At 38.8% G+C, this 26,912-nt stretch overlaps 1 protein-coding gene and 1 pseudogene across 3 annotated transcripts; both read right to left on the reverse strand.

Annotated features, from left to right (window-relative positions):
• Positions 1-1,452: 1,452 nt before the first annotated feature.
• On the reverse strand, positions 1,453-15,398 carry ADH6 (alcohol dehydrogenase 6 (class V)). Of its 2 annotated transcripts, none has more exons than XM_088792064.1 (9): positions 15,127-15,398; positions 13,603-13,704; positions 11,535-11,667; positions 8,466-8,553; positions 8,121-8,337; positions 6,494-6,754; positions 5,122-5,257; positions 2,412-2,550; positions 1,453-1,754 (listed from the first exon to the last, which is right to left on the reverse strand). In XM_088792064.1, the coding sequence occupies exons 1-9, from the start codon at positions 15,310-15,312 to the stop codon at positions 1,730-1,732; spliced, it is 1,287 nt and encodes a 428-aa protein (XP_088648190.1). In that variant the 5' UTR covers positions 15,313-15,398; the 3' UTR covers positions 1,453-1,729. The 2 variants fall into 2 exon arrangements, with proteins under 2 accessions (XP_088648190.1, XP_019596702.1); XM_019741143.3 differs by having other exon boundaries at positions 15,228-15,383.
• A 592-nt stretch (positions 15,399-15,990) lies between these two features.
• Positions 15,991-18,201, reverse strand: LOC141569548 (akirin-1 pseudogene; annotated as a pseudogene). The gene is made up of 2 exons (XR_016018926.1): positions 17,171-18,201; positions 15,991-16,120 (listed from the first exon to the last, which is right to left on the reverse strand). The product of XR_016018926.1 is annotated as an akirin-1 pseudogene (transcript).
• Positions 18,202-26,912: the final 8,711 nt, after the last annotated feature.

Genomic DNA, 26,912 nt, shown 5'->3' on the forward strand with positions numbered 1-26,912 from the left:
GTGTCCCCTCCGAATTTTCCTGACAAACCATGGTCATCTGGTGGATTTTCAGGTTTTATATGACGATCCATTCTAACATGCCCACCTCTCTGAGCCTCTTGACTTCCTTGGTACTCTGCCAAAGCAGTTTTGGTATCCCCACCCTGTTTGTCATAGGCATTTAGTAAATTTAGTAAATCCACATTTAGTAAATCCCCCCCCCCCCCCCTCCAGCTTTGAGGAGCTATCCCAGTAACAGGTGAACTTCTCAGGGCATTACATCCTGAATTCCAGGAGATTGCTCCATTCCAAAAATCTCTCCCTTATATTCTGCTCCCCTGGTTCAGTATGTTCATGATTGATTTCCAATGTTTTTCTAGTTCTTGCTGGCACATGTGAGCCAGGTCCTTTAGTTCTTTTGGTGAATTATTTCCCTAACCAAGCTGAGACTTGAACTTACTTACTGTCTTAGAGATCATGAGGGGAAGTAGAGGTGTATCTTAAGGAGGGTAGGTATCACCTTAGGAGGCATTCACCTTAGTAAGGCCCCTTGTGGTCTCCAGTGAGGAGAGGCTGCTGTCCTGTGACAAGGTAGGGTGGACCACTTCTTGAAGCCTGCGATTTCAAGTTTCTCCGGGGTGAGTTATATTAAGAATGAAATACTTAGACCCAGTCGCTGATCAGAGAAGCAGAGGTCAAATTTATTTGAGGGAGATTCTGCCTTTCTGGTTCAAAGCTGCGCTTGGCGACTTCCGGGTCCGCAGACCTCCACAGCTTGGGTTCGGGGATCACTATGGATGTTAAAACATGCCCGTCTCTCCCATGGTGAGTCTCGGTGTCACCAGACCTTCCGAGTCCTGGAATCGCGATTATGTATTACAATTGCTCCGAGGCTGATCTCTGCACACTCTCTGCCTTCCAGCGATGTGGACATCACCCTCCTCGTTTTCCTGCTTAAAACCCTTCACTGACCCTCCTCACCCACCCCTACTCCATGTAAAGCCCTCATTCGGTACTTGAATTCTCACCTTTTGACTCCCGCCTCCCTTGCAGGTGTCCACTCTGTGGGCAGCGCTGGAAGCCACGTCCTCTCCCTGGTCCTCGGATCCTGCAGACCTCACACGGTCCCTAAGACACCATCCAGCATCATCACATTCTCCTGGGGCCTGTACCTGCCTCTCCCCTGGCCTTGCCTTCACGGTTACTACTTCGGGGAATCAACACCCCGTGCCCCCCAACCCCGGGCTATGTGACCGACTCCTGTCCGGTGAAACCCCCTGTTTCTTCCATCCCAAGGCTCATCCCACGACAGTGCTGGTGGTGGTGTGTTTACAGCCCCAGTGCCCCACTGGACAGTGCTCTTCTCATGCAGGGAGTATCTTTATTCCATTCCTGTATCCTCAAATTTTATTTAAATTTGATCCCACATTTAGTAAATTTTTCTTTTTAATTAAAAAAAAAGGAATGACATACTTAATGTTCAGCTGGGATTTATTTAAGTTGATGTAATGAAGACCATGCCCCTCCCCTTCCATCAGAGAGGTTGTTTCTGGGTGACCGTGGGTTGTATAAGAGCAATTTTGATGAAGTGGTGAGGGCATGAGACAGATATGAGCCCACTGCTAAATGAATCAGAGGCAAGAAAATGGAAACAGTTTAGCGTAGATAATTCTTCTTAATCATGAAAATCATGCAGAATACAATTTCATTGAGGAAATATGCTATAGCTCTTGCATTCATTACATTGTTTTTAAAGTAACAGGACACAGCGGATACTAAAAAAAGAAGAAAGAGAAGAAAAATAAGTTGAAACATTTCCAAAGCTACATTTGTGTTTTGGATTTCAAATTTTCACTTTGTAGACCAGTAAGTTAGATTTCTTTTCCTTCATGTTACATGAAAAATGGGTAGATTAAACCAGTTGTGAAAAATTTCAAAATGACACGAAACTCCAAGGCTAAGGAATATTTAATGCAGGCACATACCCTTGTGGGGAATGCTAGTGCCCAGTTATGCCTAGTGTCTGTTCTGTGGGCCAAAGATAGGTGTCAGAATTTGGAATTCTAGGGATAATTTACCTTTTGAAATAGAACAACAGCAATGGCCTCTTTATAAACTATAAACTTAAACGCTGGCTAAAATTTTATGAGCTAACCTTATCAGTTAATGTGTCACCTAAAAAATGCCAAATGGAAACAAAATGCTAATAGTAAGGGTAGGTGAGCACTTAAGTATTTCAGGATTACGTGTTTTATAAACTGGGAATAAAATCTGAGGGGGAAGGGATGCTTTACAAATTCCATAAAGCTTCTTCAATTGTCTGCTTGTGGCATCTCCAGCCATGACTTCCCTTCCCCTGCCTCCCCCTGACCCCCAAACAGCCTTTCTCTCAGCCCAAACATTCAGACATAAACATTACGTAAGGAACTTGCCATTTTCCAGTTTTCATTAATTCGACTGCTTGATTGATTTTATCAAGACTCAGCGTATGGGTAATTAGTGGATCTAGGTTAAACTTCTTTGCCATATAAGCAGAAACCAGTTTAGAGACATTCTCTCTGCTTTTCCAGCCTGGAAGTAAAACAGATTAATAACAGATTTTATTCAGGAGACTCACTCCACAAGAAGAGCCATACAGGGTAACAGCTGGAGGTGTTGGCTTTCACTGAGGAAATCTAAGGATGTCCCACTAACTTGTCTCAGTCATCACGAGAATGCCTGTCCCAGCCATGTACCTTGTATAGAAGGCTGTGCTCCTGAAGGTCTCGAGACCTTGGGTACTACACAGGAGAATTTCCTTAAAGCAAGTGGACATCGTCTTAGATGCTCTTGGTGTCAGATTAGACTGTCTGGGGAGCTGTAAATCCATAGCTAATATATGACAAAGGCCAAAGTTGGGAGCCATGAAAGGAAGCAATTCACATGTTAGAAATAGGACTCTGTGTGTGTGTGTGTGTGTGTGTGTGTGCGCGCGCGTGTGTGTGTGTGTGTGTGTGTGTGTGTGTTTTGATCTGCAATTTAATGAAAGAGCCAAATATCTTAAGGGAGGAGAAGAATTTTCAGCATGGCAGTGATCTTAGTGACAGCTTTTGGAAAAAACAATGTGCACAAAGCAAGATAAGAATAAAATATGCCTTCTGGAAGTAAGAATTACACAGGGAAAGGTGGGGTCAGCCAAGGTAACAGAAGCTTAGCATTGTATTTCCTCTGTTCTCGTGATTTTCAAGAAGTATTATCCTTATATTTGGCACTGTGCTAAGCAACATGCCCAGTGAGTTACCACACAGTTTGGTGGCCTGCTTCTTTCTGGAAAAGAGGAGTGTGGTATAATTGTGCAAGGAGACAACAGTATCCTAAGCAGCTTATTCTGTGACAGGATCTTGGCAGTTACTTGATTTTCTTGGTTCCAGCCTGGGCCAGGTTCTCCAGTCTTCCCACTTATTCTCAAAACTACCAAAAAATCTTCCAATAGATATGTTTTTCATTTAAATTGGTTTCTGTTATATGTAGTGAAGAATTCTAACTAGTGTTGTATGTCATGACATGAGGGGCTAGTATTTTTCTATTTGTTTTTATCTTTTAAAAAAATTGAGATATTGGCATATAACATTGTATTAGTTTTAGGTGTACAATATAATGACTTGATGTATGTATACAGTATGAGATAGTTACAATTAAACTAAGTTTAGCTAATATTTATCACCACACATCGTTACATTTTTTTTCTTGTGATGACAACTTTTAAGGTCTACTCTCTTTGTTTCTATTTTCTGAATGGTGATCTAATAAAGCATTTTCATACCTATATAAGGAATGCTTTCATTTGTTTTTTGCTTTTTATTTCAACCAAATAATCTGAAAAGGAAGGCTTCAGGACCACAGACTAGGCTAAGCAGTGTTTCTCGATAGGGGCACTAAAGGCCATTTTGGGTGGGGAAATCTTCATTGCATACATTGTAGGAAGTTTAGCAGGCCTGTCAGCACCCATTAAGTGCTATCCTTAATTGAAAGCTATTGAAGTAGAGGAAGGAATTAAATTAATGATCATCGTATGAATGTTAAAGGGGCCAGTGAAATAGTTTCTTTATAAAGATTATTTAAAATATTGGTGATCTTAATTTATGAGTTAACTAATTATATGTATTTGAAATAATAAGTTATTGTCTATAAGTACAATAGAGGAAATAGCAATGGGTACATAGCGATGATCCCAAATGGAGGAACTGAAAGTTATAGTTTAAACTGGAGTCTTACTTTTTTTTCTAGCCCTGCCATTTATCTCTTTTTTAAATAAATTGGCTAAGACTCCTTATATCTGTAACAATACACCACCATAGCTAATTTGGAGACCACAGATAGCTTACTAGCCCAGATAATTCAGATAGCTCCTAATTCTCATTTTTTTTTTTTTGCCCAAGAAATCAGATTGCCCCAAATCTCTGGCTAAATATATTTCTTAAATATCAGATTATTTACTTATGATCCCAGAATCTTAAATAGATTTATTTAATTTAGCTCTTTCCCCCTACTTTTTCAATAAAAGATTCTTCTAAAGTCTATTAAAAAATTACAATTTCTAAGACATGTTTAAAAAATGGAAAATCAAAGGATTCTATGAATTTTTTTTTCTATTGGAAAAAATAATTCTCATTTGTTTTTTGTCAGTATTTTTTTTCAATCATGACTCCATTATGTTGAATATCTTTGAGTTGGTAAAGTGACAACTCAGTTGTTTCAGATAAGATTTACATTAGTTGAATGATGACCAATGACTACTAATAACTTCAGTACATCCTTCAAGAACCCCAGTTGGCAGGTAAATAACTCAACTGAAGTTTAGTAGTCGATCTCAAGATTGCCTTTCCTATTCAGTTTAGGATTTGCATTAAACTTTGGATACTGGTTTCTCCACCAATCAATTTTTAAAGATCTGTTGCCTCCCTTTGCATGAGAAAAAGTTTACCAAGGAGCAACTGTATACATCCAATATCCATCCCCTTACCTTGGATATTTACGCGTTGAAACAAAAATTGTAATCAAAGCTCTCATTTTATGTTCCTTCTCAAGCATTTATGACACAGTTCTCTATTATTCCACATCCAAAATCCCACAAATTTCCACTCTTCCCTGTTTCATCCATACCTCCAAAAACAGATCCCTTCAAAGTACGTCCTGAGAAAAACAACCAGCCACTGATGTTGAGTTGGACACCAAATTTCAAGAGCCCAACAATCACGCAGACTCCATGGCTCTCATGGCAGGAGGCAAAGGCAGCTGCCTGTTGTAAAGCAATGCAAGAAAATGCAGGGGTTAAAAAATATACTTGAGAGATGGGGAAATAAGTCTGTATTTCAGTTTCACTGCTGAATAGTCTGTTACCTTCTTTTCTGGTTTTCCCTTTCCCCTTTGAAATAACCTTTATCTTATAAGGATGTGCTGAAACATAAGTAAGACATTGTGTGCTTCCTAATACAGTACTTGGCATTTTAGACTCCATAGATGGAAATTAAAAAGTGAAAATGCTAAAGGGACCCCTGGTTGTAATAGCAGTAGTAGTAGTAGTAGTAGTAGTAGTAGTAGTAGTAATTTTTATAAAAACTATTATTGATAATGATTGTTAGAATTGATATTTTCTTTAGGTATCAAAGAGTACAGTTGGATATTTGTATAGCATCATATATTAGTAAAGTGATTAAACAGATATGTTTCCATTAGTTATTTTCAAAGGCTATTTCTCAGAGCAAGACTATCTGTGGGAAGACTGTGAGAAAGATTTTGTTCTATCTTTTTACAGATGAGGAAATTTCTGTGTAGTGAGAAGTATGAAAACATTTTTTAAGCTTAGATTGGAAGAGACAGTTCTTGGGTTTCCATACAGCTACTAGAAAATGGAACCATGCAACCCAATTATATGTTATTTCTACAAATCCCTAAAGAAAGCAAGTCTCAAATTGTGAAATAACTTCCTCTCCATTTATATCCTATTATATAAACAATGCTCAGCTAGAAAAACAGCTTTTTTCTTCATTTTTGAAATAAATCCATTTAATCAAGATCGGTAAATATTTTCTTTAAAAGCTTATCTCAGATCCAACATGACATACTTTGATGAAAGTACAAAGCTCAGGGCTTTATAGGATCATTACTCCAATATTATCCTTATCTTGCTTAAGTCTCCTGGCTTGCAAATTATGTTGCCAGGCTGCTGCTTGTCATGAAATAATTCAGTGAGATTTCTTTACGAAACTATTCTGCCCTGTTCATTGGGGGTTGCTTATTTGAAAGACTGGCATGATGGAGCAGAGGGAGAAGAAAACTCAGAATGCGATTGCGGTGTCTGAGACTGAGTAGATTTGTAGGAGTAGACAGAGGGTACCAGACGGGAAGCCATGGGGGTACCAGGAACATTATATAGAGGAATGTGGAGGAAATGTTACAATTTTCATTCAATTCAAATCTACCAGGATGACTGGTAGAAATATTGGTAATTTTTACCCCAGATGATCACACATACCACCATTTCTGGATTTCCGATGACCTCAAAGCAAAATTCCACACCAGCACCGGTCATATCAACTAAAACTTCTTGGATGGGTTTCTTGAAGTCCTGTGGGTTGATGCACTCAGTGGCACCCGCTTCCATTGCCTTCTTAAATTTATCTTTGTTGATGTCCACCCCAATGATCCTGGCTGCTCCTGCCGCTTTACAGCCCATAATAACAGACAGGCCGACTCCTCCAAGGCCAAACACAGCGCAGGTGGATCCTGGGGTCACCTGAGCACGTAAAGGCAGAAAACAAAAGCAAAGAGAACGTGTCCCTGGATTCGGTTGGAAAGACTATGTCTGTAGATACTTGTTCTGAGACATAGCAAAGGATATTTTCAAAAAAAACATATTGCAACTAGAGTTTTAGTTTCTCAAGGTATTTCTAAATATGGGAGCAAATGGAGCGTTTCAACCCCCAGGAATTAGTATGAGTAGAAGCAGTTTAATGAACTTTCATTGAGTCTTAAGACTTATTTGGCACAGTATTTAATTCCAGATATTTTTGAGTTCTTTAAAACCATCTCCATCTTCCTGCAACCCTTCCTTTCTCTTTTCTTATGGATATTTGTAAACTTTACGTTACTTACAATGTCAATGCCTTAGAAAGTCAAAGACTTATTTTTATATGGGGTCCAAAATGAGACTAATTTAAATCAAATCCCTTCCATCCTACCTCTCTGTATAATATTGGGACTAAAAGAAATTGGGAAAAATAAAGAACTAATATTCAACAGCCATTTAAAGAAGGGACCTGGGCAAGATTGGTTGATGTTCCAGAAACAGTGTTTAGCAGTAGTTTAACAGTAATCCCCTCAGTCAGAGTGATATCACCTGACCAATCTGTCTTACACACTGTGTTTCCCTGAAAATAAGACCCAGCCAGACAATCAGCTCTAATGTGTCTTTTTAATTTTTGGAGCAAAAATTAATATAAGACGCAGTCTTATTTTACTATAAGACTCGGTCTTTATAATATATAATATAATATAATATAATATAATATAATATAATATAATATAATATAATATAATACCGAGTCTTATATTAATTTTTGCTCCAAAAGACGCATTAGAGCTGATTGTCTGACTAGGTCTTCTTTTGGGGGAAACACAGTAGAAACATCCCCTCCATCACTTGGTCTTTCTACTCTCCTTTCTTTTTATGATCACAGTTCACCACCTAATGCATTATATAGCAGAATAGAAGCTTGATGAGATTTGTTAGCTGTTGAATCCCCATACCTGGAACAGTGAATGACTCCATAAAAGTTTGTTGAAAGGAAAAAGGAATGAACTGGAATGTGGAAGGACATAGTCATTTTGTGACTGTGTTATGTTTAACTCTCAGAAATTCCTGATGTCTCTGCTTGTGAATGGCATCCAGACTTACGTTTTCATTTACTGTCGACTAAGACGGAATGGGAAAGATGTTAAGGGGGTAAGGGATGACTAGACAGAGACTAAAGAACTAAAGGATGTTTAGAGGCTGGTTTGTGATTCTTCCTCAGGTTGTATGATCAGATATGGCCCAGATGCATGAGGCCTTTCAACTCCCGATACCGATTCCATCCATAATGGGTACAAACGCTCCTCACCTTGGCAGTGTTGATTGCAGCACCATATCCAGTGGAAAAACCACAGCTAATTAGGCATACTTTCTCCAGAGGTGCAACTGCGTCAATCTTGGCAACTGAGATTTCACTTAACACTGTGTATTCAGAGAAGGTGCTTGTATTTGCAAAGTGATATACTGGTTTTCCCTTGCAGGTAAACCTACTGGTACCATCAGACATCAGGCTGGTTTGTGACTGTCTTTTAGAGGCAAACAAACAAACAAACAAAAAGAATTTTATTTTGAATTAGAAATCTTAGATTCCTCCCAAGGAATCTAAGGAAATTGAATTAATTTTTTTTGGAAGCAAATGTTAGTAAAAACTTACTTGAATTGTATACAAAAATTGTCCTCAGAGTTAAGGCAAGAGGCACATTCTCCACACTGTGGTAGAAAGAGCGTGATAACTTTATCGCCTAAGAGAACAAAATCATTTATTACGATGTTATCTTTTAAAATAAAGAGATAACTCTCAGGATTTCAACAACAAGGCACCCAAGAAAATATGCTTACTGAGAATTATTTCCACATTTAACTGTGGTTGATACTGTGGAGAATATCAAATACTTAAAAAAAGAGGGGTGTCTGTGGCACATGTGCCTATCCCTGGGCTCAGTGGCTGAATCCCAAGGATCTGGCCCCAGGTTTGCCACCTTTATAAGTAAATTCCTTTTGAAGCTTCAAATGATTTTGTCCTGTCACCATTGAGCCAAATATTACCTTACATTTCCTACAATAACTTCTGCTGTCAGGAATTGGATTTAAAGTAGTATGGATGCTACACAGTCACAGAATAAACTTCTAGATATGGGAGAAAGGATTGTCTATATTCTGTCCTGTATATTTTGTGTCAGTTCTTTCCCCTTGGCCATGGAGACCAAAGGTTGGGAGATTTCTCTAGTAAAGTTCAAAGTATAACGAGATTACAATAACCTTCCTGTGATGGACTTACTGACTGCCCTGTTGTCTACCACTATAAAATAGAGCAATTTATTTCATATTTTTAGTTAAAATCTTTTGTAGGATTTAGGTTCTTTTGCTTTATTTATTTTTGGTTTTAGAAAAGTAACACATACAAATGGTAAGAACTTAAAATGCACCAATGTGAAAATTGGCACCATAGCTCCAGTCCCTTTTTCCCCTCCCTAGAAACAATTACTCTTATCAATATCGATGGTATCGTTTAGAGATATAACCCCTTTAAAATTACAAAAGCTAGCATACTATTTACTTTGTGGTACGCCTTGTTTTTTACTTAACAATACATCTTGGAGAGTTCTCATTTTAGTACATATAGCATTCTATCACTTTGTTCAATAGTTACATAATATTCGGTTGTATAGATTATCATAATTTATTTAACCAGTATCCTGGACATTGATAGACATTTACCTTGTTGCCTGCTTTTTGAATTTTGTTTGTTTGGATTTTTTACCCCTGACATGAAAAATAATAATGCAATGAATATTTTGTGCACCTGTGGGTTGTGGTAGGCAGATATTCTAAAATGGCCCCCCAAAGATGTCCCATCCAATCCCCGGAAACTGAATATGTTGAATTATCGTGCTTACATGGGTCCACCTACATAATCCAGGATACACGTTACATGGAAAGAGGGGCTTTGCAAATGTAATTAAGGTGATAACTTCAGCAATTAGTAAATGATAGGGAGATTACCCTGGATTATGTAGGTGGACCCAGTGTAATCACATGAACCCTTGAAAGAAGATAAAAGGAAAGCAGAAGAGGAAGACAAAGTGATTCAAAGCATGGGAAGGATTTGACGTGACATTGGTGCTTTGAGGCTGGGAGAGGGTGAAGGGGCCACATGAGAAGGAACGCGAGCAGCTTCAAGGAGTTGAGGGCAGCACCAACTGACAAAAGGTCAGCTGCGGCTGAAGACTTCAGACCTCTAACCTCAAGGAATTGGATTCTGGCAACAACTTGAATGAGCTTGGATGTGGATTCTTCTCCAAAGTCTCCAGATAAGAACCCAGCTGCCCAACACCTTGATTTTGACCATGTGAGACCCTAAGCACAGAACCTAGTTAAACTCACCCAGACTTCTGACTTAATAGAAACTGTGAGATAATAAATTTGTTTTGTTTTAAGCTGTTAATTTTGCAGTGATTTTTTTTTTTTTTTTAACATCAGGAGTGGAAAGCTAATACATGGATGTGTATCTATGAAAAAACTTTCTAGAATTGGAAGTATTGGGTCCAAAATGGATGCATTTAAATGATGTTACACATAGCCAGATTTGAAGTTGTGCAAATTTACTTTCCAAATAATGAAGTATAAGGAAGTTTTTTTGCCTATACTCTTAACAACCTTATATATTATCAAGCTTATCTTTTCTAATCTGTTAGGTAAACAGTTTTTCCATTGCATTTAAAATTTTTATTTATTTAATATGTTTGAAGTTGGACATCCTTTCACATAAAAGCATATGTGTTCTTGTGTGTGTGTATGTGTATGTATTTTTTTTCTTTCTCTTCAAACTAGATACTTATTTCCTTTGCCCATTTTTCTTCTGAGCTGTTTTTTCAAAAATTGCTTTTAAAAACTTCTTTATATATTAAGACAATTTGCCCATTGTCATATTTGTTTTTCTGTGGGGGGGGGGGATATGTTTTTTATAAACAGAATTTAAAAAAAAATTTATGTTGTCAAATTTATCAATGCATTATTTATGTCTTCTAGATTTTTTTGTATTGATAAAATTTCCTTCCCTTCTCGGAGGTAATACAATGTTCTCTTAGGTTTTTATAGCACTTTTATGTGTTATAAAATGATAGGGAGATTACCCTGGATTATGTAGGTGGATCCAGTATAATCACATGAACATTTAATTATTGGATTCATCTAGCATTATTATTATTATTTTTGTATAAAGAATGCAATAGCAACCAAACTTACTTTTTCCCCCCAGATGACTATCCAGTTGTTCCAACATTATTTAGTAAATAATACATGTTTTTCTTCTTACATTTGAAAGGCAAACCTAATCCTGCATTAAATTCCTATATGTATTTGATCCAGTTCTGGTTTCCTCTATTTGGTTCCAGTAATATGTTCAACCATTTATCATATGCTTCATTTAAATAGTTGTTCAGCAATTTCCCTCCTTTTGTGAATTTTTGTCTCATTTACACTTTCTTTCAGGTTCTTTTTCAGCGTATTCTATTTTTTGTTCTTATTAATATCAAAATATAAATGCAAAGAATATGATACACTTAGTGTTTTTGTGTAACATAATTATCCTTCCTTTTCTAAGAAATGGGCAGCATTTCACCTTTTATTTCGCTTGATCTTCACATAGTTAAGGGAGCTTTTTATTTTCCTGATGTGGGTTCCACGTTTCTGCTATTTCCTGACTCCGGGTGCCAACTCATACCTGGTTTTACTGTGCTCACTCCTTCTCCCACGCTCTCGACTATTCCAGCCCCTTCGTGGCCCATAATGATGGGATAGAGGGCTTTATCCTCCAACACTTTCATCTCTGTACCACAGAGCCCTGTGGCCACAATCTGTAGGGAAGGCAAAGAGTAATACAATTTTCTGTCTTAGATAAAGGCATTTTAGAATTGCTTATGTTTTAAGTCTTTTTGCTAATTTGATATGCTGCATTAATATTAATGCATTCATTTATAAGTTTTATTCCGAGATACGTGTCAATAACAATTTGTTTAAAGCAATGCAATGTTTTTCATTAGCTAATTTCAGAATTAAAATGATGATTTTAAAACATAGAGGGGAGGGCACAATGGGTTCAGAAGAGACAATTGTAAAACCACTAGGTGAAATCAAAGTTCTTACCTCGTCCTTCATTGAAACTTATGGGTAGGAGTGTAGAGGAGAAAGACCAATTATAGAAATGAAGGAATTGGAACATAGAAAGGAAAGGGATAATATCTCCTATTATAATTGAAGCCTTAATTTATTCCACACAAGGGCTTTATAGTTGTGTTATTGGCACAAGTCATAATTGCACTTTTTGTTGTAAATCAGCCAGAGAATTTAAAATGAAGGCACTCTAGGGCAGTGGTTAAAAGTTCAAGACTGAAATCCTGGTTCTGCCCTTCTTAGCTGTGTGTCCTAGGGGGTAAATTATCCTTCATGAGCCTCAGTTTATGCATCTCTAACATGGGTATGTGGTTGGTGTGTATACACACACACACACACACACAAACAGACATCAAGAATTGAAATCTATTGAGAGGATTATTGGAAGAATACCATAAAATTGATAACAACTCAACTGTGGGAAGTACAGTCAGATCTCATGGATCTAGAAATCCATCAAGCAGCCTTTGTCTTCATCTCTCTACTTTGATTCAACATGTGCATAACCGCATTTTCTTTTGTTCTCTGCAGAATGGCTTTCTGTTCTTTATCATGATCACATGGTTAAAAATGGCTGTCAGGCCTGAGTGCATGCACCCTCTCCAGTGCCCATCATGCCCTGCTTTTGTTTAGCCTCTACATCTTGTTCAAATTCATGGGCAAGAGATTCAGATTTGTAGCTTGTCAGATAATGGTTGGATGCCTTTGGGTCAGGGTTCAAATCTGGTTGCATGAGTTGTGACCCTGTGGGTAGGAGTGGATGGCAATAGCCTAATAACCCACTGTGCACTCTGCAGGGGGTGTAGGCGAGAGAAGACTCTTGAGAAGAAGGCATGGATTGCACAGGTTAGTTAACTTAGAAAATGACTGTCTCTTTGTAATCCATTAACTAACAGTACTTACTCATCATTATAAAATTAAATAAGAATAGTGAAAGGACTCTGAACTAGAAGTCAGGTCAACCATGTTCTGGTCTGGTGGTCCCCTGTTAGAATCACCTGGGGAAAATTTGAAAACTCTCATGACCAGACTGCACCCCAGGTCAATTAAATCACAAATTTAGAATGTCTGAGGGGTGGGACCCAGTTACTAGCATTTTTCAGAGCTCCCAGGTAATTCCAAATATGTAACCAAGGTTGAGAAAAACGGTTGAAGTCTGTGTTCTTACTCTACTGTGTGACTAGTCACTACACCTTCATGGATTTTAATCTTCTGATCTGTAAAATAACAAGTATGCCTAACCAGACTTTCTAGGATTCAGACTTGATTTATCCATAAGCAAACAAAATTTTCATACATATTTCAAGGTAAATATCATGAAGAATGTCATAAATAAATTTAAAAGTACACATTAAAACATGGTTCGTGGGTGGAAACCTCTTTTAATTAGTATTTAGTACTACAATTGTGAATAAGTATGCTTTAGCAGTTAGCCTGTCATACCTCCTTAACCTTTCCTCTGGCTGGATTTAAAGATGGATATAAATGTTTAAGGAAAAAGAAACAGAATCGTTATGTAGTTTTCTTTCTGAATTTAACATTGTGAAAAGACTATATAAGATTCAGTAAACAAATCTGATTTTTGGTGTGGAACAGCTGTAGATATTTTTTTTTTTTACCTTTATGCGAACTTCCTTTGCCTTTGGTGGGGCCACTTCTACCTCCTCAATGGAAAATGGTGTGCCATGCTCCCAGATTATGGCTGCTCTGCACTTGATAACCTAGAAAATAGGATATGGGGCAGAAAGGGAAACTCTTAGGGTTAATAATCTAATGATTATTAGAAAGTTTAGTGCAGTTCTACACTCAAGCCAAAAAAGAAAAAAATCATTGCTTAAATATATGCTATATGTAGCTTCTTGAACCCCAATCCAACTTCTCTCGTACTATCAGTTTCTTTATTCAAATTAGGTTTACAATACTAATTATAGTTACATAATGCTACACAACCAAGAAGATAGATGTCATACTTTTGATCTTACCACGAATCAGTTTTGGGGTGGAGAAGTAAGTAATGGAATAGGGAATGGAGACCATCTAGTTGTGACAATTCATCAGATGGTGGTGGTCATTGGCAGGTTGAGGTTGTTGGTCGCAAGGTAGTTCTTAGGGGTTAGGATTTCAGCTCACCACTGTTCTTACTACATATTCTCTTCCTATATGGTCGCACCTATTTTATAGATTTAACCACTACCTTTATGTAGATGACTTTGACAATCTGTATCTATAAACAGACTGGTCCTTAAGCTTTAGATTCACTCATTTTTCTGCTATTTGAATGTTCTGTAGGTACCTTAAACTGAGTATGTTAAAACATGAACACATCATTATTTCTTTCTCCTGCTCCCACCGTGTCCTGCCAGTGGGAGGCACAGCACATAATCTGCTTCTCCCGCTGCATTCTCTATTTCCATGAGTGACCATGTAACTTATTCACTCACTCAAGAAAAAAACCTGAGAAGTAACCTTAGTGTTTATCTCTTTCTCGATCTCCACAATCTAAAACTTTCTGGAATCTCTCCCCTGTTTTCTATTCCTGCTACTGCTGTGTAGTCCAGGTCCTTGCCTTGTCTTCCACCTGGCTTGGGTTTATCACCTTCAAAGCTTCCTCTACATATCTGACTTCCATCTGAACTATAATCCTGATCATGCTAATTCCCTACCTAAAAATGATACTGCTACCAATTGATTATCAACATCTGTTGACATGGTCTACAAGACTCTCCATGATCTTTTCCCTATCAGTTTCTCCAGCCTTATTTCTGGTTACTTCCTGCCTCTGAATTTACCTTCCAGGCACAAAAAACATTTTAGAGATTCTCATACGGGATACTTTTCTTCCTTCTGTGTTTCTCCTCATGTTAGGTGTCACCTCTGGGAAGCTGAGCCAGGTGAGGAGCACGTCCTCTCTTTCTCTTTTACTACCTGGCACCCTCTATTATAACTATTATTTTATAATCACTCTGTCTCTTTGTGAGATCCTTGAAGGAGGGGATATGTCTTCAACTCCGGAAAGTTTGATACAGGGCTTGATATATTGCTTACTGAAGGACTGAAATAAACCTGAAGAAAGGCAAAATACATAAAGGGAATAAAAGAAAAGGGAAAGGAGGAGAGGTAGTAAGATTAAGACAGTCTCTCACCTTTAGGAGTATAGAGACTAGCTGGGTGATGAGATGTTGGTAAATAAAGCACACAAATTGACACAATTGTGAGATGACATAAAGGAAAAGACTGTACTTACTTTTCCTGTAGTACTCATGCTGACTTTCTTCTTGCCACAGATGAATATATTGAGAAAAGTAGATGCTGTTTACAACTTTCACCATGGAAAGTCCAAGAGTACACAGGTCACTGGTGGATCAAGAGGCTGGGTCCTGAACTTTTTGTACAATCGTAATTAGCACACCAAACGCCTGGAAGCTCAGGCATTTGGAAACACAACAAATGCCTGGAAACCAAATATCCTGTTTCTTGAGGGAGGTTCCTAATATAATCCGAAATAGATTTAGTTCAGTGAAAGTGCACAAAAAGTGAAATTGTGCAAATGGTTTTTCTTCTCTCAGTCATATAAAATATAATTAGTATTGCAAAACTAATTTGAATACAAAGACTGATAAATAACAAGAAAAATTGTATTGGGGTGTGAGACGGTACATGCAGCGTATGTTTAAGCAATAATTTTATTTATTTATTTATTTATTTATTTATTTATTTATTTATTTATGGCTTGAGTGCAGAAGAACTGGACTATACCTTCTAATAATAATTAATGTTAATATCTACTCTGCTGAGTTTTAAATTTGGTCTTTTAAATGTCCAAATTTAAAGTTTCTATTAGAGTGTATAAAATTATTTCTTTTATGTAGTTTTTCAAATGCAGATATAATAATTTGTGCCTCTAAAGTTGAATAATCCTTTTTATTTTCCAAACCTGTGTCCCACTGTTGAGGCAATCAGGATATTACTAGATGGTTTTATCTAGTAGTTTAGCATAAGCTCCTTACCTCTTGGTATGCTGAGCTGGTTACTCAGAACAAGTGAAGGCAGTTTGCATATGGAGCCTGACAATCAGGATTTGGATTTGAGACAATCTTTCTGTGTGGAGTAAGAGAGTCTGGACCAAGACCCAGGACCCTGGTGAACAATGGGAACGAGGAAATACATTTCCAGTGAAAGGCAACACCAGTGCGCAGGTTGTTAGAAGGGAAGAGAAGAGTAAATGCTCTTCTGGGTCAACTGCTATGATCATATGATTTTTCTTCTTTAGCATGTTGATATGGTGGAGCATATTGATTAATTTCCAAATGTTGAACCAGCCTACATACCTGGAACAAATCCCACTTGGTGTATAATTCCTTTCATATATTGATGGATTCATTTAACTAATGTTTTGATAGATACTTCTGTGTCTATATTCATGAGAGTCAGTTAGTTTTCTTTCAGTAATGTTAGTTTTCTTTCTTTGCACATTTTTTTTTTAAGAAAGCAAGGTAAACAAATAACTTAAGTATTTTATTTGTTTGCAGCTAAGCTTGTTGACACTATATAATGAAAAAGTACAAAGAATGATGTTGCCATTTTTGGTTAGAGTGAAGTCAAAGATATTTATTAATAAGGAATCTTCCAGCGCTAATATTCCAGAAATTTCTCTAAGCCATCTGACCAGAACTGTCTCTGAATATTACCTTACTTTAATTTAGAAGGTATTGGCATACATTTGAATTAAACACAGAATGTTTCAAAGTAAGCCCTAATTATAAAAACTATTCTGTATTCAAAAAGTATTTTTGTAACCTAGCTAGGCAGAGTTCATAAGTCAAATAGCTCATCTCAGGTTTGTTCTAATTCCTCACCATGCATTGGTAGACTTAAGACCACAGACCTTTGCTATGACATTATAATCACATCTAATGTCCATCCTAATTTATGATTCCTATTCTGTGGCTGGAAACAGTACTTGTATTTAACAGTAATACCTACATATAAAACAACCCACTCTTGCAACTTACTCAGTCCCAAAACATTAATGATCTTCTGTAGACCAAGCAAATGTTTTTAACCGTAATTGTCATGCATCAAATTTACAGTCAGGGTCCCCAAGATCAAAAGAAATTTGCACAATACAAATAATAATTTAAAATACACATACACATATACACACACACTCTCACACACACTTCTTACAGAATTGCTTGGGAAAACTCTGTTTGTTGCATGCCACTGATGGCATATTTTGTTAAACTGCTGCTCCAGGTGTTTTGTTTAGAAAATCTGGCACAGTAGGGCACAGCCGTTTATCGGATGAGCAGAAAAGAAAGACATCCTTGTGGCAACCAGAAAGTTTCAAGGTCTTTCACGTATATTGTAGAAAACGGACCTGCAGAAACATTTGAGTGTTCTCAGGATGCAAAGGTGGAGCTGAAATGTGGTTTCAAACCAGATGCAAAACGTGTACAGCTGCCATCTCTTGAGGTTAACCCTGGTACCTACCGGTACATATGCAAGAAAGCTTCAGGACACATAGCTTGTGGGCCTTGTTCCATATTGGCGCATAATCTGATCGTGTCTGAATTTCACAAAAGATTCGTGTCGTTCCCCTAGTTTGGTATTGAGGATTTGCTCCTATTCCTCCTGAATTTTATTTTCATAATCTTTTAAGAGACAGTCACATATTATTCCAACTTGTCGGAGCGTAAAGGTGGGTTGGTCCTTCTTTATCCAGGAGGGGCCTGGAGAACTAGGTGCTGGGACTGCTCAGGAATGAGACTGACTTTCCGAAGTACAAGCTTCATTCTGATTAAGAACAACTTCTAAATGTCTCCACCTCTGGTAACGACTATATTCTCGGTTTATGTTCTGAAACATTTGCTCCGGAGTTGGAAGGCGCCGCTCGCAGCCGGGCCGGGCAGGCTGCGGCAGTGCCGGCGGTGGGGTCTGCATCTGGAGCCGCAGCAGCAGGGGTAGGGGGCGCCTGAGGTCCCGAGTGGGGCCGCACGGCCGCGCGCAGCACCGCCGCTTCAGCGAACCCAGGCTCAGCAGCGCCACCTCCATCTCCAGGGGCCGCTTCAGCGTCACCCCACACGCCACGCTGCTGACCGCCGGGGACCAGGAGAGGTTGTGGTTGTAACTGCAGCCCGAGCTCCGGCTCCTCAGCGGAGCTCGCAAGCCAAACCGGCTCCCATGGCTCATGCAGCACCCAGCAGCCTGCACTCCCTTTGATTTTGGTGTCACCCTAATACTCATTTCATAACCTTGATCCCTCGTCTTCTATTTTTGTGGGAGAGATTGCGTAGAATTGGCGTTAATTCTTTAAATGTTTGGTAGAATTCTCCAGTAAAACGGTCTGGATCTACAGATTTCTTTTTTGGGGGATGTTTTAAATTATGAATTCAATTACCTTAATATTTGTAGGGTTTTGCAAATGATAGATTTCATATTCAGTGAGTCGTTGTAGTTTGTGGAATTAGTCCATTTCATCTAAGTTGTGAAATTTATGTGTGTAGCGTTGTTGCTAGTATTCCCTTATTATCTTTTGTGATGTTTGCGGTCTGTAGGGATACTCCCTGTTTTATTCTTGATGTTGGTAATTTCTGTTTTCTTTTTGTTTTTCTTTGTCAGTATTGCTAGAGGTTTGTTAATTTTATCGACCTTTTCAAAGAACCAGCTTTGTTTCGTTGATTTTTCTCTTTTCAGTTTTATTGATTTCTGCTATTATCTTATTTTCTTTCTTCTGCTTGTTTTAACTTTACTTTGCTCTTTTATTTCTGGGATCATGCAGTGTGAGCATGGGTTATTAATTTGCAACATTTCCCCTTTTCTGATGTAAACATTTTTTTTAGTGTTGCAAATGTCGGATTCAGTGCAGCTTTAGCTGTGTCACACAAATTTCAATATGTTTTTTTTTTTTTAATTTTCATTCAGTTCAATGTGTTTTTTTAAAGATTTCCCTTGAGTCTTCTTCTTGGACCTACAGATTATTTAAAAGTGTGTTGCTTAGTTTCCAAGTGTTTCTAATTGATTTCTAGTTTGATTCCATTGTGGTTACATAACAAACATACTCTGTCTGTATGATTTAAATTCCTTTACATTTGTTGATATAATCTATCTTGGATATGTTTGTGGGCACTTGAAATGAATGTGTATTCTGCTGCCTTTGGATGGAGTGTTCAAGAAGTGTCACTTAGGTCCCATTAACACAGGTTAGTTAGCATGTTGTTAGGTAGATAGGAAGGTCCATGGTGGAATAAACAAAAAGCAGCCATATCCTGAAACTCCAGGTTCTGAAATAATTCATTTATCCCAGGACAAAAATGTAATGGTGCCCTGAGGTGAATAAGTTATTCCATAATCCCTTTGGGCCAGACACACAGAACAGATCTGACAGACAGACATGGGTTATTTCATTAATCCCTTCAGGATGGACAAATAGCAAATATGATAGACAAATTCCATTAGAAGGCGCCAGCTCCCTTCTCCAAGCAGGCAAGAGAAGATATAAGGATAAGAGCCTTTTTCCTTACCCACTGGGTACCCCAGTTGGGACCTCCCCTAGCTTGAGAACTGCGATTGGTTGCTTTAATAAATGATCCTCTTTTGCAACTCCTTGCCTCTCAGGTCTGTGCTTCCATTCTTCAGTTTTGCGAGACCACAATCCCGGCACTCACAGAAGTTTCCTACATCACCATTAGTTGATGGTGTTGTGATTTCTTCTATACCTTGACCTTCCTATCTAATTTTTCTATTGATTATTCAGGAAGGGATGTTAGTCTTTAACTAAAACTGTGGATTTGTCTATTTTCCCTTTCATTTCTATTAGCTGTTGTTTCACAGATTTGCAGCCCTGGTGCTTACACATTTAGAATTGCAGTCTCTTATTGGTAGATTGCCCTTTTATCATTAATAATGTTCCTCTTTGACTTTAATACATTTATTTTCTCTGCAGTCCATTCTATCTGATAATATAGCCACTCCTGCTTTCTTTTGATTAATGTTTGTACGATATATTTTTCATCTCTTTTCTTTCAAACTGCCTATATACAAAGTGAGTTTCTTACAGACAATATACAAGAGTCATGTTTTTACATCCACTCTGCGAATCTCTGTCTTTTAAAAACAATTTTACTGATATATAATTCACCTACTATACAATTCATCCATTGAAAGGGTACCATTCAATTTTTTTTTGTATATTCACAGACATGTGCAACTATCACTACAATCACTATTAGAATATATGCTAATGTCTGGCAGGTTGTAAGGTTCCTCAAATATTAACTGTTGCCCCCATTTCCAGGGCTGACATCTCTCTAATATGTCTTGAAATAGCAAATCAGCTAGCACTTATTATAAAGGATTGTGGATCCATTCTGATTAACTGGTGCCCATGCCTTTCAGGTTGATAAATATTTTGAATATTACATCTGTCCATCATGTTCCTGGTGCAAAAACTGTTCAAAGGCATCATACATTAACAAATACAAATTAATAAATTGGTATCTAGTTTATCAGTTTTCATAAGTATGATTCATGTGAATCAGCCTTCAGAATTTAATCAAACTTAGACATACTAATAAAATCAAGTCCTTGATTTTGGAAAGCTGAGGTTTCTAGGCCCAAGGTAACCTCATCATACCACAGAATCCCATGTAGGTGGGATTGAACATTGTCCTGGATCCACTTTTTAATCATCTTAAGGATAATACAAAATACAAGGAGTGGCAGGGTGGAGTAGCAAATGCAGAAATAGCTGATTCACTATGAGAGGAGCATTTCCTTTGTGCTTTGAAGGCCTGGATGACGCAAAGATTTTGCTGACTGGAAGAAAACAGTTCAAAAGTGGATGAATGTTGTGGTTTTTTTTTTTTTTTTTCACAATGTGTTTGTTTGTACCTCCTCTTCCTCTCTTTCACCTCCCTCACCCATTCTTGCAAACACTCCTATATTTCAAGGTTAATGTTATGTGATTATTTTAGAAGACTTAGACCCCAAGCAAGGACTTTGCAGTTTACCTGCTGAGATGTGTTGCTCCAAGCTGGGCTTCCCATTTCCAGCAGCAGAAACAGCAGTGCACCTGAGCGAAGGAAGAAAGTCAGACTGACCTCTGTGGGCTCGAGCCTCGCTGTGTACTGTCTCGCTGTCCTTGCATTTCCAACGACCAGTCCTTATGCTCCCGTCTGAGCTGACACTAGGGCTAGTCTAACCTCCCCAGCAGTGTAGGGGCTTGCTCCGTATGGTTACTTGCAGGTGGTTCTGCCCATTTAATGATGAGCAGCTCACAAACTTCATAAGCAACCCATTTAATATTCAAATTCTTTTCTATGTACTGAGACCAAATAGCCTTAAGAGTTTCACTTGTGTTTTTACCTCTATGCTCTTGAAAACACAGGGCATTTCTTTACCTGTCCCACATAGGAAACTCCTCTTCTTTACAAAGTCTTGTGGCTATAAAACAGGTTAAAGCCTTTCTAATAGGTGGGAGGTGGTATCCCATGCCATAAGAAAGGATAGAATACTGCCATTTGCAACAACATGGATGGATTTTGAGAGTATCATGTTGAACGAAATAAGTCAGACGGAAAAGGACCAGACCATATGACTTCATTCATATGTGGGATATAAAACAAAAAGCAACAAACAAAACAAACAAATGACACAGACAACAGAATGGTGGTTACCAAAGGGGAAAGGGTTTGGGGGAGTTGGAAGAGGGTAAAGGGGGTCAAATATATGATGACTGAAGGAGAATAGACTGGATGGTCAGCATACAGATGACGTATTACAGAATTGTACACTTGAAGATTATATAATGTTATTAACCAATGTCACCCCAACAAATTTAATTAAAAAAAAAGAAACAGTTTAAAGCAAAACTGTGGGAGTTTAGATGGGGTGGGGGCCAATGAGCCTACTCACAGGCCCACCCTGACCCACAACTGCTGCAGCCCAGGGGACATCTGAGAGTTCCGCTGAATATGAAGCTGACCTCTGCAGTGGAGAAGTGGTCTGCAGCGCTTGTGGTGCTCACGTTCTGGAACCCTACTCCATGTTTAGACAAGCCCAGAGGGGAACTCTGGAGATAGATGCCAAGAAAGAAAAATCACTGAACTTGACTCATGACATGGAATGCCACCTAGAGCCAAGTCTGCCTTCTTTCCAGGCCTCTGCCTTCCGATTCTTAGCCATATTTCCTCCACTTGCTGTGACAATTTGTGGACTGTCTTTCTCTGCAAGAAACAGCCCCGAGGCTCCTCTCTGTAATGAATGGCCAGGCCTTGGTGCCTTGAGTTATTTTCCACTTGTCCTCAGCCAGACACATAGCAAAAATGATTTCCTGAGAGTCTTTTTTTTTTTTTTTTTTTTTTCAAAAGAGAGATCCTCAGGGGAACAAAACATCTGGGATTTGTATTTTCCCACAATTCCTGATATCCTCGAATGGAGACTCTTATCAGCCTGCATACCCAGTTGCTGAGCTGAGTGCCATGCAGAGTTCACTTGGAAAAGAGGTGAAGCCCTTGCCTCAGGAAAACTCTGCTTTGGATTCTTTTTGTAGGCAGGGTGTGGGTGCACAAGAAAAATTTCTATAACTGCCAAGCACAGTATCACACAGCAAGCAGTTGAGAAAGCTGGCACCGTGTGCATGGAAAGGATTGGCAACATGTTCACCTGTCAGGACAGAGCTGCAGAAACCCCACCCCACCCTGCTTTCCAGCAGGGCCACATCCCCATGGGCCTTGGCAGAACTCAAGCATCCAAGAATGGGGTTCAGCTTGCATCTGGCTGTCTGACTTACCACCCGAGTTGCAGTGTTGGAGAAAGAAAATTGAAAACTTCACTCACCCTTAAGGTTTGGCGTTGCCTAAGGCAGAACAACAGTCTTTAGTGTTCTTGCTGATTCTGGAGGACTAACAGTTGTAGCCGCTCCGTATTAGAATTGTATAACTACTCCTGTTAAGAATGGTTCAGAAATAAACTGAGGTCCATTTTCCTGTGCACACAGAGGCTCTTTCCTTTCTCAACTTTAGGGATATCACTTATGGTAGTTTTATTTACTGAGTGTTCGACAGTTTAATAAGCACTTCCACACACATAATCTCACTTGGGCTTCATGACAAGCCTTGAGGTAGGGACAATTTCCTCTTCTTGTGAAGTTCAGAGCATTTCGTGTGTTGTCACAAGCACATACCAGTCACTGCTGGAGCTGATATTTCCCCTAGTTCTCCCGAGTCCAGGGACTGCTTTCACTTGCTAGCTGTTATTATGAGACGGGGGCGCTCAGAGTCCTCGTCAGTCCACGACCCAAGGCAGCTGCTGCAGGTGAGGGCTCAGGGCTGTGAGAGACGAGGGCTGACAACCGAAGCTGACACGACCCTGTAGACCACGTACACTGATGGACTCGAGGTGATGCAGACTATGCATAGGGTGACCGACTGGTCCCCATTTCCCCAGGACTCTCCTGGGTGTAGAACTGACATTCATGCGTCCTGGAAACCGCCTCAATCCAGCACAAACCAGGACGGCGGGTCACCCCGTGTGGATCACATTCTACCTCTTAGATTCCACCTGAATTTCTGGCAGCACTTCCAGGCGCAGAGGCTTCTTAGCTCCAAACTCTTAGGAAATTCTGGAGGCTTCTGGGACCCTACGGTTGATTTCTGCAAGATGGTGTTTACTGAGCCTGGACTCCAGCTCATTTTATTCCACATGGTTACACTGAAAATACTTAAAAAATCCAAAGCCTTGGTTATCGATGGGAACCAAGTTACTAATACTGATCTTTGCTCCTGATTATGATCCAGGCTGTAAGGGAAGTGCGTTATGGTCCTCACCACTGACCTCAGGACACCCATGCAACATGCTGATTATTCCTCCCGTTTTACCACTGTGGTAGCCGAGGTCGTGCATGTTCCAGCAAGTCTCCAGGTCCTGAGCCAGGTGTATGTGACTGCAAAGCCTTACTCCTGCAGCACACTTCTCAAAGTCCTTCCAGGTCCCTGTGTCCTGTCCCGAGCAAATTAGAGGGCATGGGTGCTCTGACATTCTCGCATTTCTTTAGAGGCTCCTGTAAACTTTTGGAGTGGTACTGGGCTCACAGCACTTAGGAGGTTGTGGGGGCAGAGCCTCAGAAAGTAGTTTCCAGGCTCGCGGCCTCACATAGACAGGTGCTGGCTCAGGTAGTAAATGGCCATCAACTGTGATGGGCCATTATATGGTACTTATATGACCATGGAGCAATCATTCGGGCTGCATTTCTCATATATCAAACATTGGTGCACACAAGATGGTCTCTAAAGATTACAATTTTAGCTTTCGATAAAAATCATCATAGAAAAATTGGAATATTATATGAAATCTTTTGTCCATATTTTTATTATTTGGGGAGTCTGTATTTATGAAGATATAATTAGGACCCATTATAACCCTCAACAGTTTTTAGGCTATTAAATGTAAAGCAGCTGTGTTATGGGAATGGAAGAAATCCTTTTCCATTTAAGAAATAGAAATTGCCTGAGCAAAGAAATTCATATTACAGTAAACAGCCTTAGAATGAATATGCCTAAAATGTTATCACACTTATATTAAGTATGAGATCTGACAATTAAGTTTTTTAACTCATCCTAGAAAAGGTGCTACCTACCTCATTGCTGAATATCATTACAGTCACCTTAGAAGTACTCCCCTTGGGAAGCTATGCACCGATGCCAGCACCTAGTCCACCCTTCAAAGCAATTTTGGAACTCTTTTTCTGGAATGGCTATCAGAGCTGTCATCCTATTACCTTTGATGTCCTGAATGTCATCAAAATGTCTTCCTTTCAATATTTCCTTTATCTTCAGGTACAGAAAGAAGTCATTGGGGGCCAGTTTAGGTGAGTAGGGAGGCTGTTTCAATATAATTATTTGTTTACTGGTTTACTGGCTAAAAACTCCCTCACAGACAGGGCTGTGTGAGCTGGCGCATTGTTGTGATGCAAGAGCCATGAATTGTTGGAGAAAAGTTTAGATCGTCTAACTTTTTCTTGCAGCCTTTTCAGCACTTCCAAATAGTAAACTTGGTTAACTGTTTGTCCAGTTGGTAGAAATTCATAATGAATAATCCCTCTGATATCAAAAAAAGGTTAGCAATAGCATTGCAACAAGTTCGCGAACATAGTTGTCAGACTTCGTATATCATTGCTGTAAGATTGGATTCTTACTAAGGAGATGGCTTCTAAATTTCGGATTCCTAAATACTGGTTCTTGTTTATTGTTAAAGATCTTGTTATATTGGATATGTAGTTAATGACTTAATTATTCATTAAAAACAACACTACGAATCTAGCTATTAAAACTTTTATTTGCTGTATTTTTTATGGTTCTGATTTTAAAAAAAAGGCTAGTCATTAAGACTAATGACTTCTTTTAAAATCTTCTGGGAGTCAGATAGTATTGTGACTACTTTCCACAAAGAATAAGGAACTCATTTGTGCATGGAGAAATGACAACTTCCTGGAGCGTTTTCCCGCATTCCTTTGGACAGAGCCTAACTGTTGGTTTGGACACCAGGTTGTTGAGTAGGCGTTGCTGCCAATCTGTCTTTGACCTTCTCCTGTTACCTGAGCACTGTAGTAACAGTAAGATTTTGCTCCTCAGTTACCTTCTTACACGCCATTCCCTTTACTTTCATTACAAGAGTCCTAGGAGGGCCTGGCTGTGAAAAATCTACTTTTGTGCCAGCCACATGGTAACATCTGCATTCTGATACCCTCCCAAGAGCAACAATTTACTCTAGAAAGGCACTGAGATTCAAAGTAGGGCCAGAGGTAATAATACTATAAATCTCATGATGAGAGGGATCTTGTCTCATGGTTAATATTAGACTTGGAATCTTCTATGAGTCAACACTATTAGGCAATCATACTGAATAAACAATTATCTTTCCAATAGCGAGTTAAATATCCTTCCAACTCTAACATGACCAGTGTGTTTGTTGATGCAATATTCTTGCCTTTGAACACAGATTTTGGCCACAGGAATCTTTTGCTCAGATGACCATGTGATAAAAAGGAACAATGGTGCCTAAGTTTCCAGTTATTGAGACATGAAGCAGCTCAGGTTTTGGAGAGCATTGCATATGGTGAAACCAGGTATGCAGATGTCAAGTCCCAAGTTTGAGATATGTAGAGTTTGATTATCCTATCAAAGGAAACAGCATAACTAGGAATTATTTGAGAGAGTCTTAACACAATTTAAGAGGATAAAAGGGTACAAAGAGAAGGGATGAAGCAGAGTGAAGTTTAATTTTGCATTCTTCACCTTTTAAGCAAGCAAATCTATGGTCATAAAATTCGGAATATTTTAAAGAAATTCTTGCATTGACATGGACTCAAATCACAGTGCAAGGCTCATAATACCAGCATGGGCCAGGGAGCTGTGTGCTACACAACTAGACTGAGAAACAAAGGCTTGAACTGGAGTGCAGCAGGAAGAGGCGGAAGAAGAGGGAAATAAATTTAATGATTTTCTTAGAATCCTCAAGATTAAAAAAAAAAAATTGAAAATAAATTTCACATGCAGGCTCTTTCCTCACAATGCCAAATCAACTGGAAGAAAAATGAAAATTCAAATTGGAAACTTTATTTCTAAATAAATGAAAATAAAATGTCTAGATTTAATTTTGTTTCCTCTACATTTCCTTCAGGTTCATTTCTAAATTTCAGGTTCTAGAATTTTGGTCTAAAACTCATCTTTTTTTCTCTCACAAAATAAATATCAATGCTGGTGTGTTAGTTTGCTGTGGCTGTCATAGCAAAGTACCATAGACTGGGTGGCTTAATGGGAATTTAATTTTCTCACATTCTGGAGAATAGAAGCCTCAGGTTAAGGTGCTGGCCAAGTGGGTTCCTTCTTAGGGCCTTGAGTGAGGGATCTGTTCCAGGCATCTCTCCTTG

Source organism: Rhinolophus sinicus, chromosome 1 (genome assembly GCF_057876585.1).
Source record: "Rhinolophus sinicus isolate RSI-liver-muscle chromosome 1, RSI-T2T, whole genome shotgun sequence".
In the NCBI taxonomy this organism is placed as follows: domain Eukaryota; kingdom Metazoa; phylum Chordata; class Mammalia; order Chiroptera; family Rhinolophidae; genus Rhinolophus; species Rhinolophus sinicus.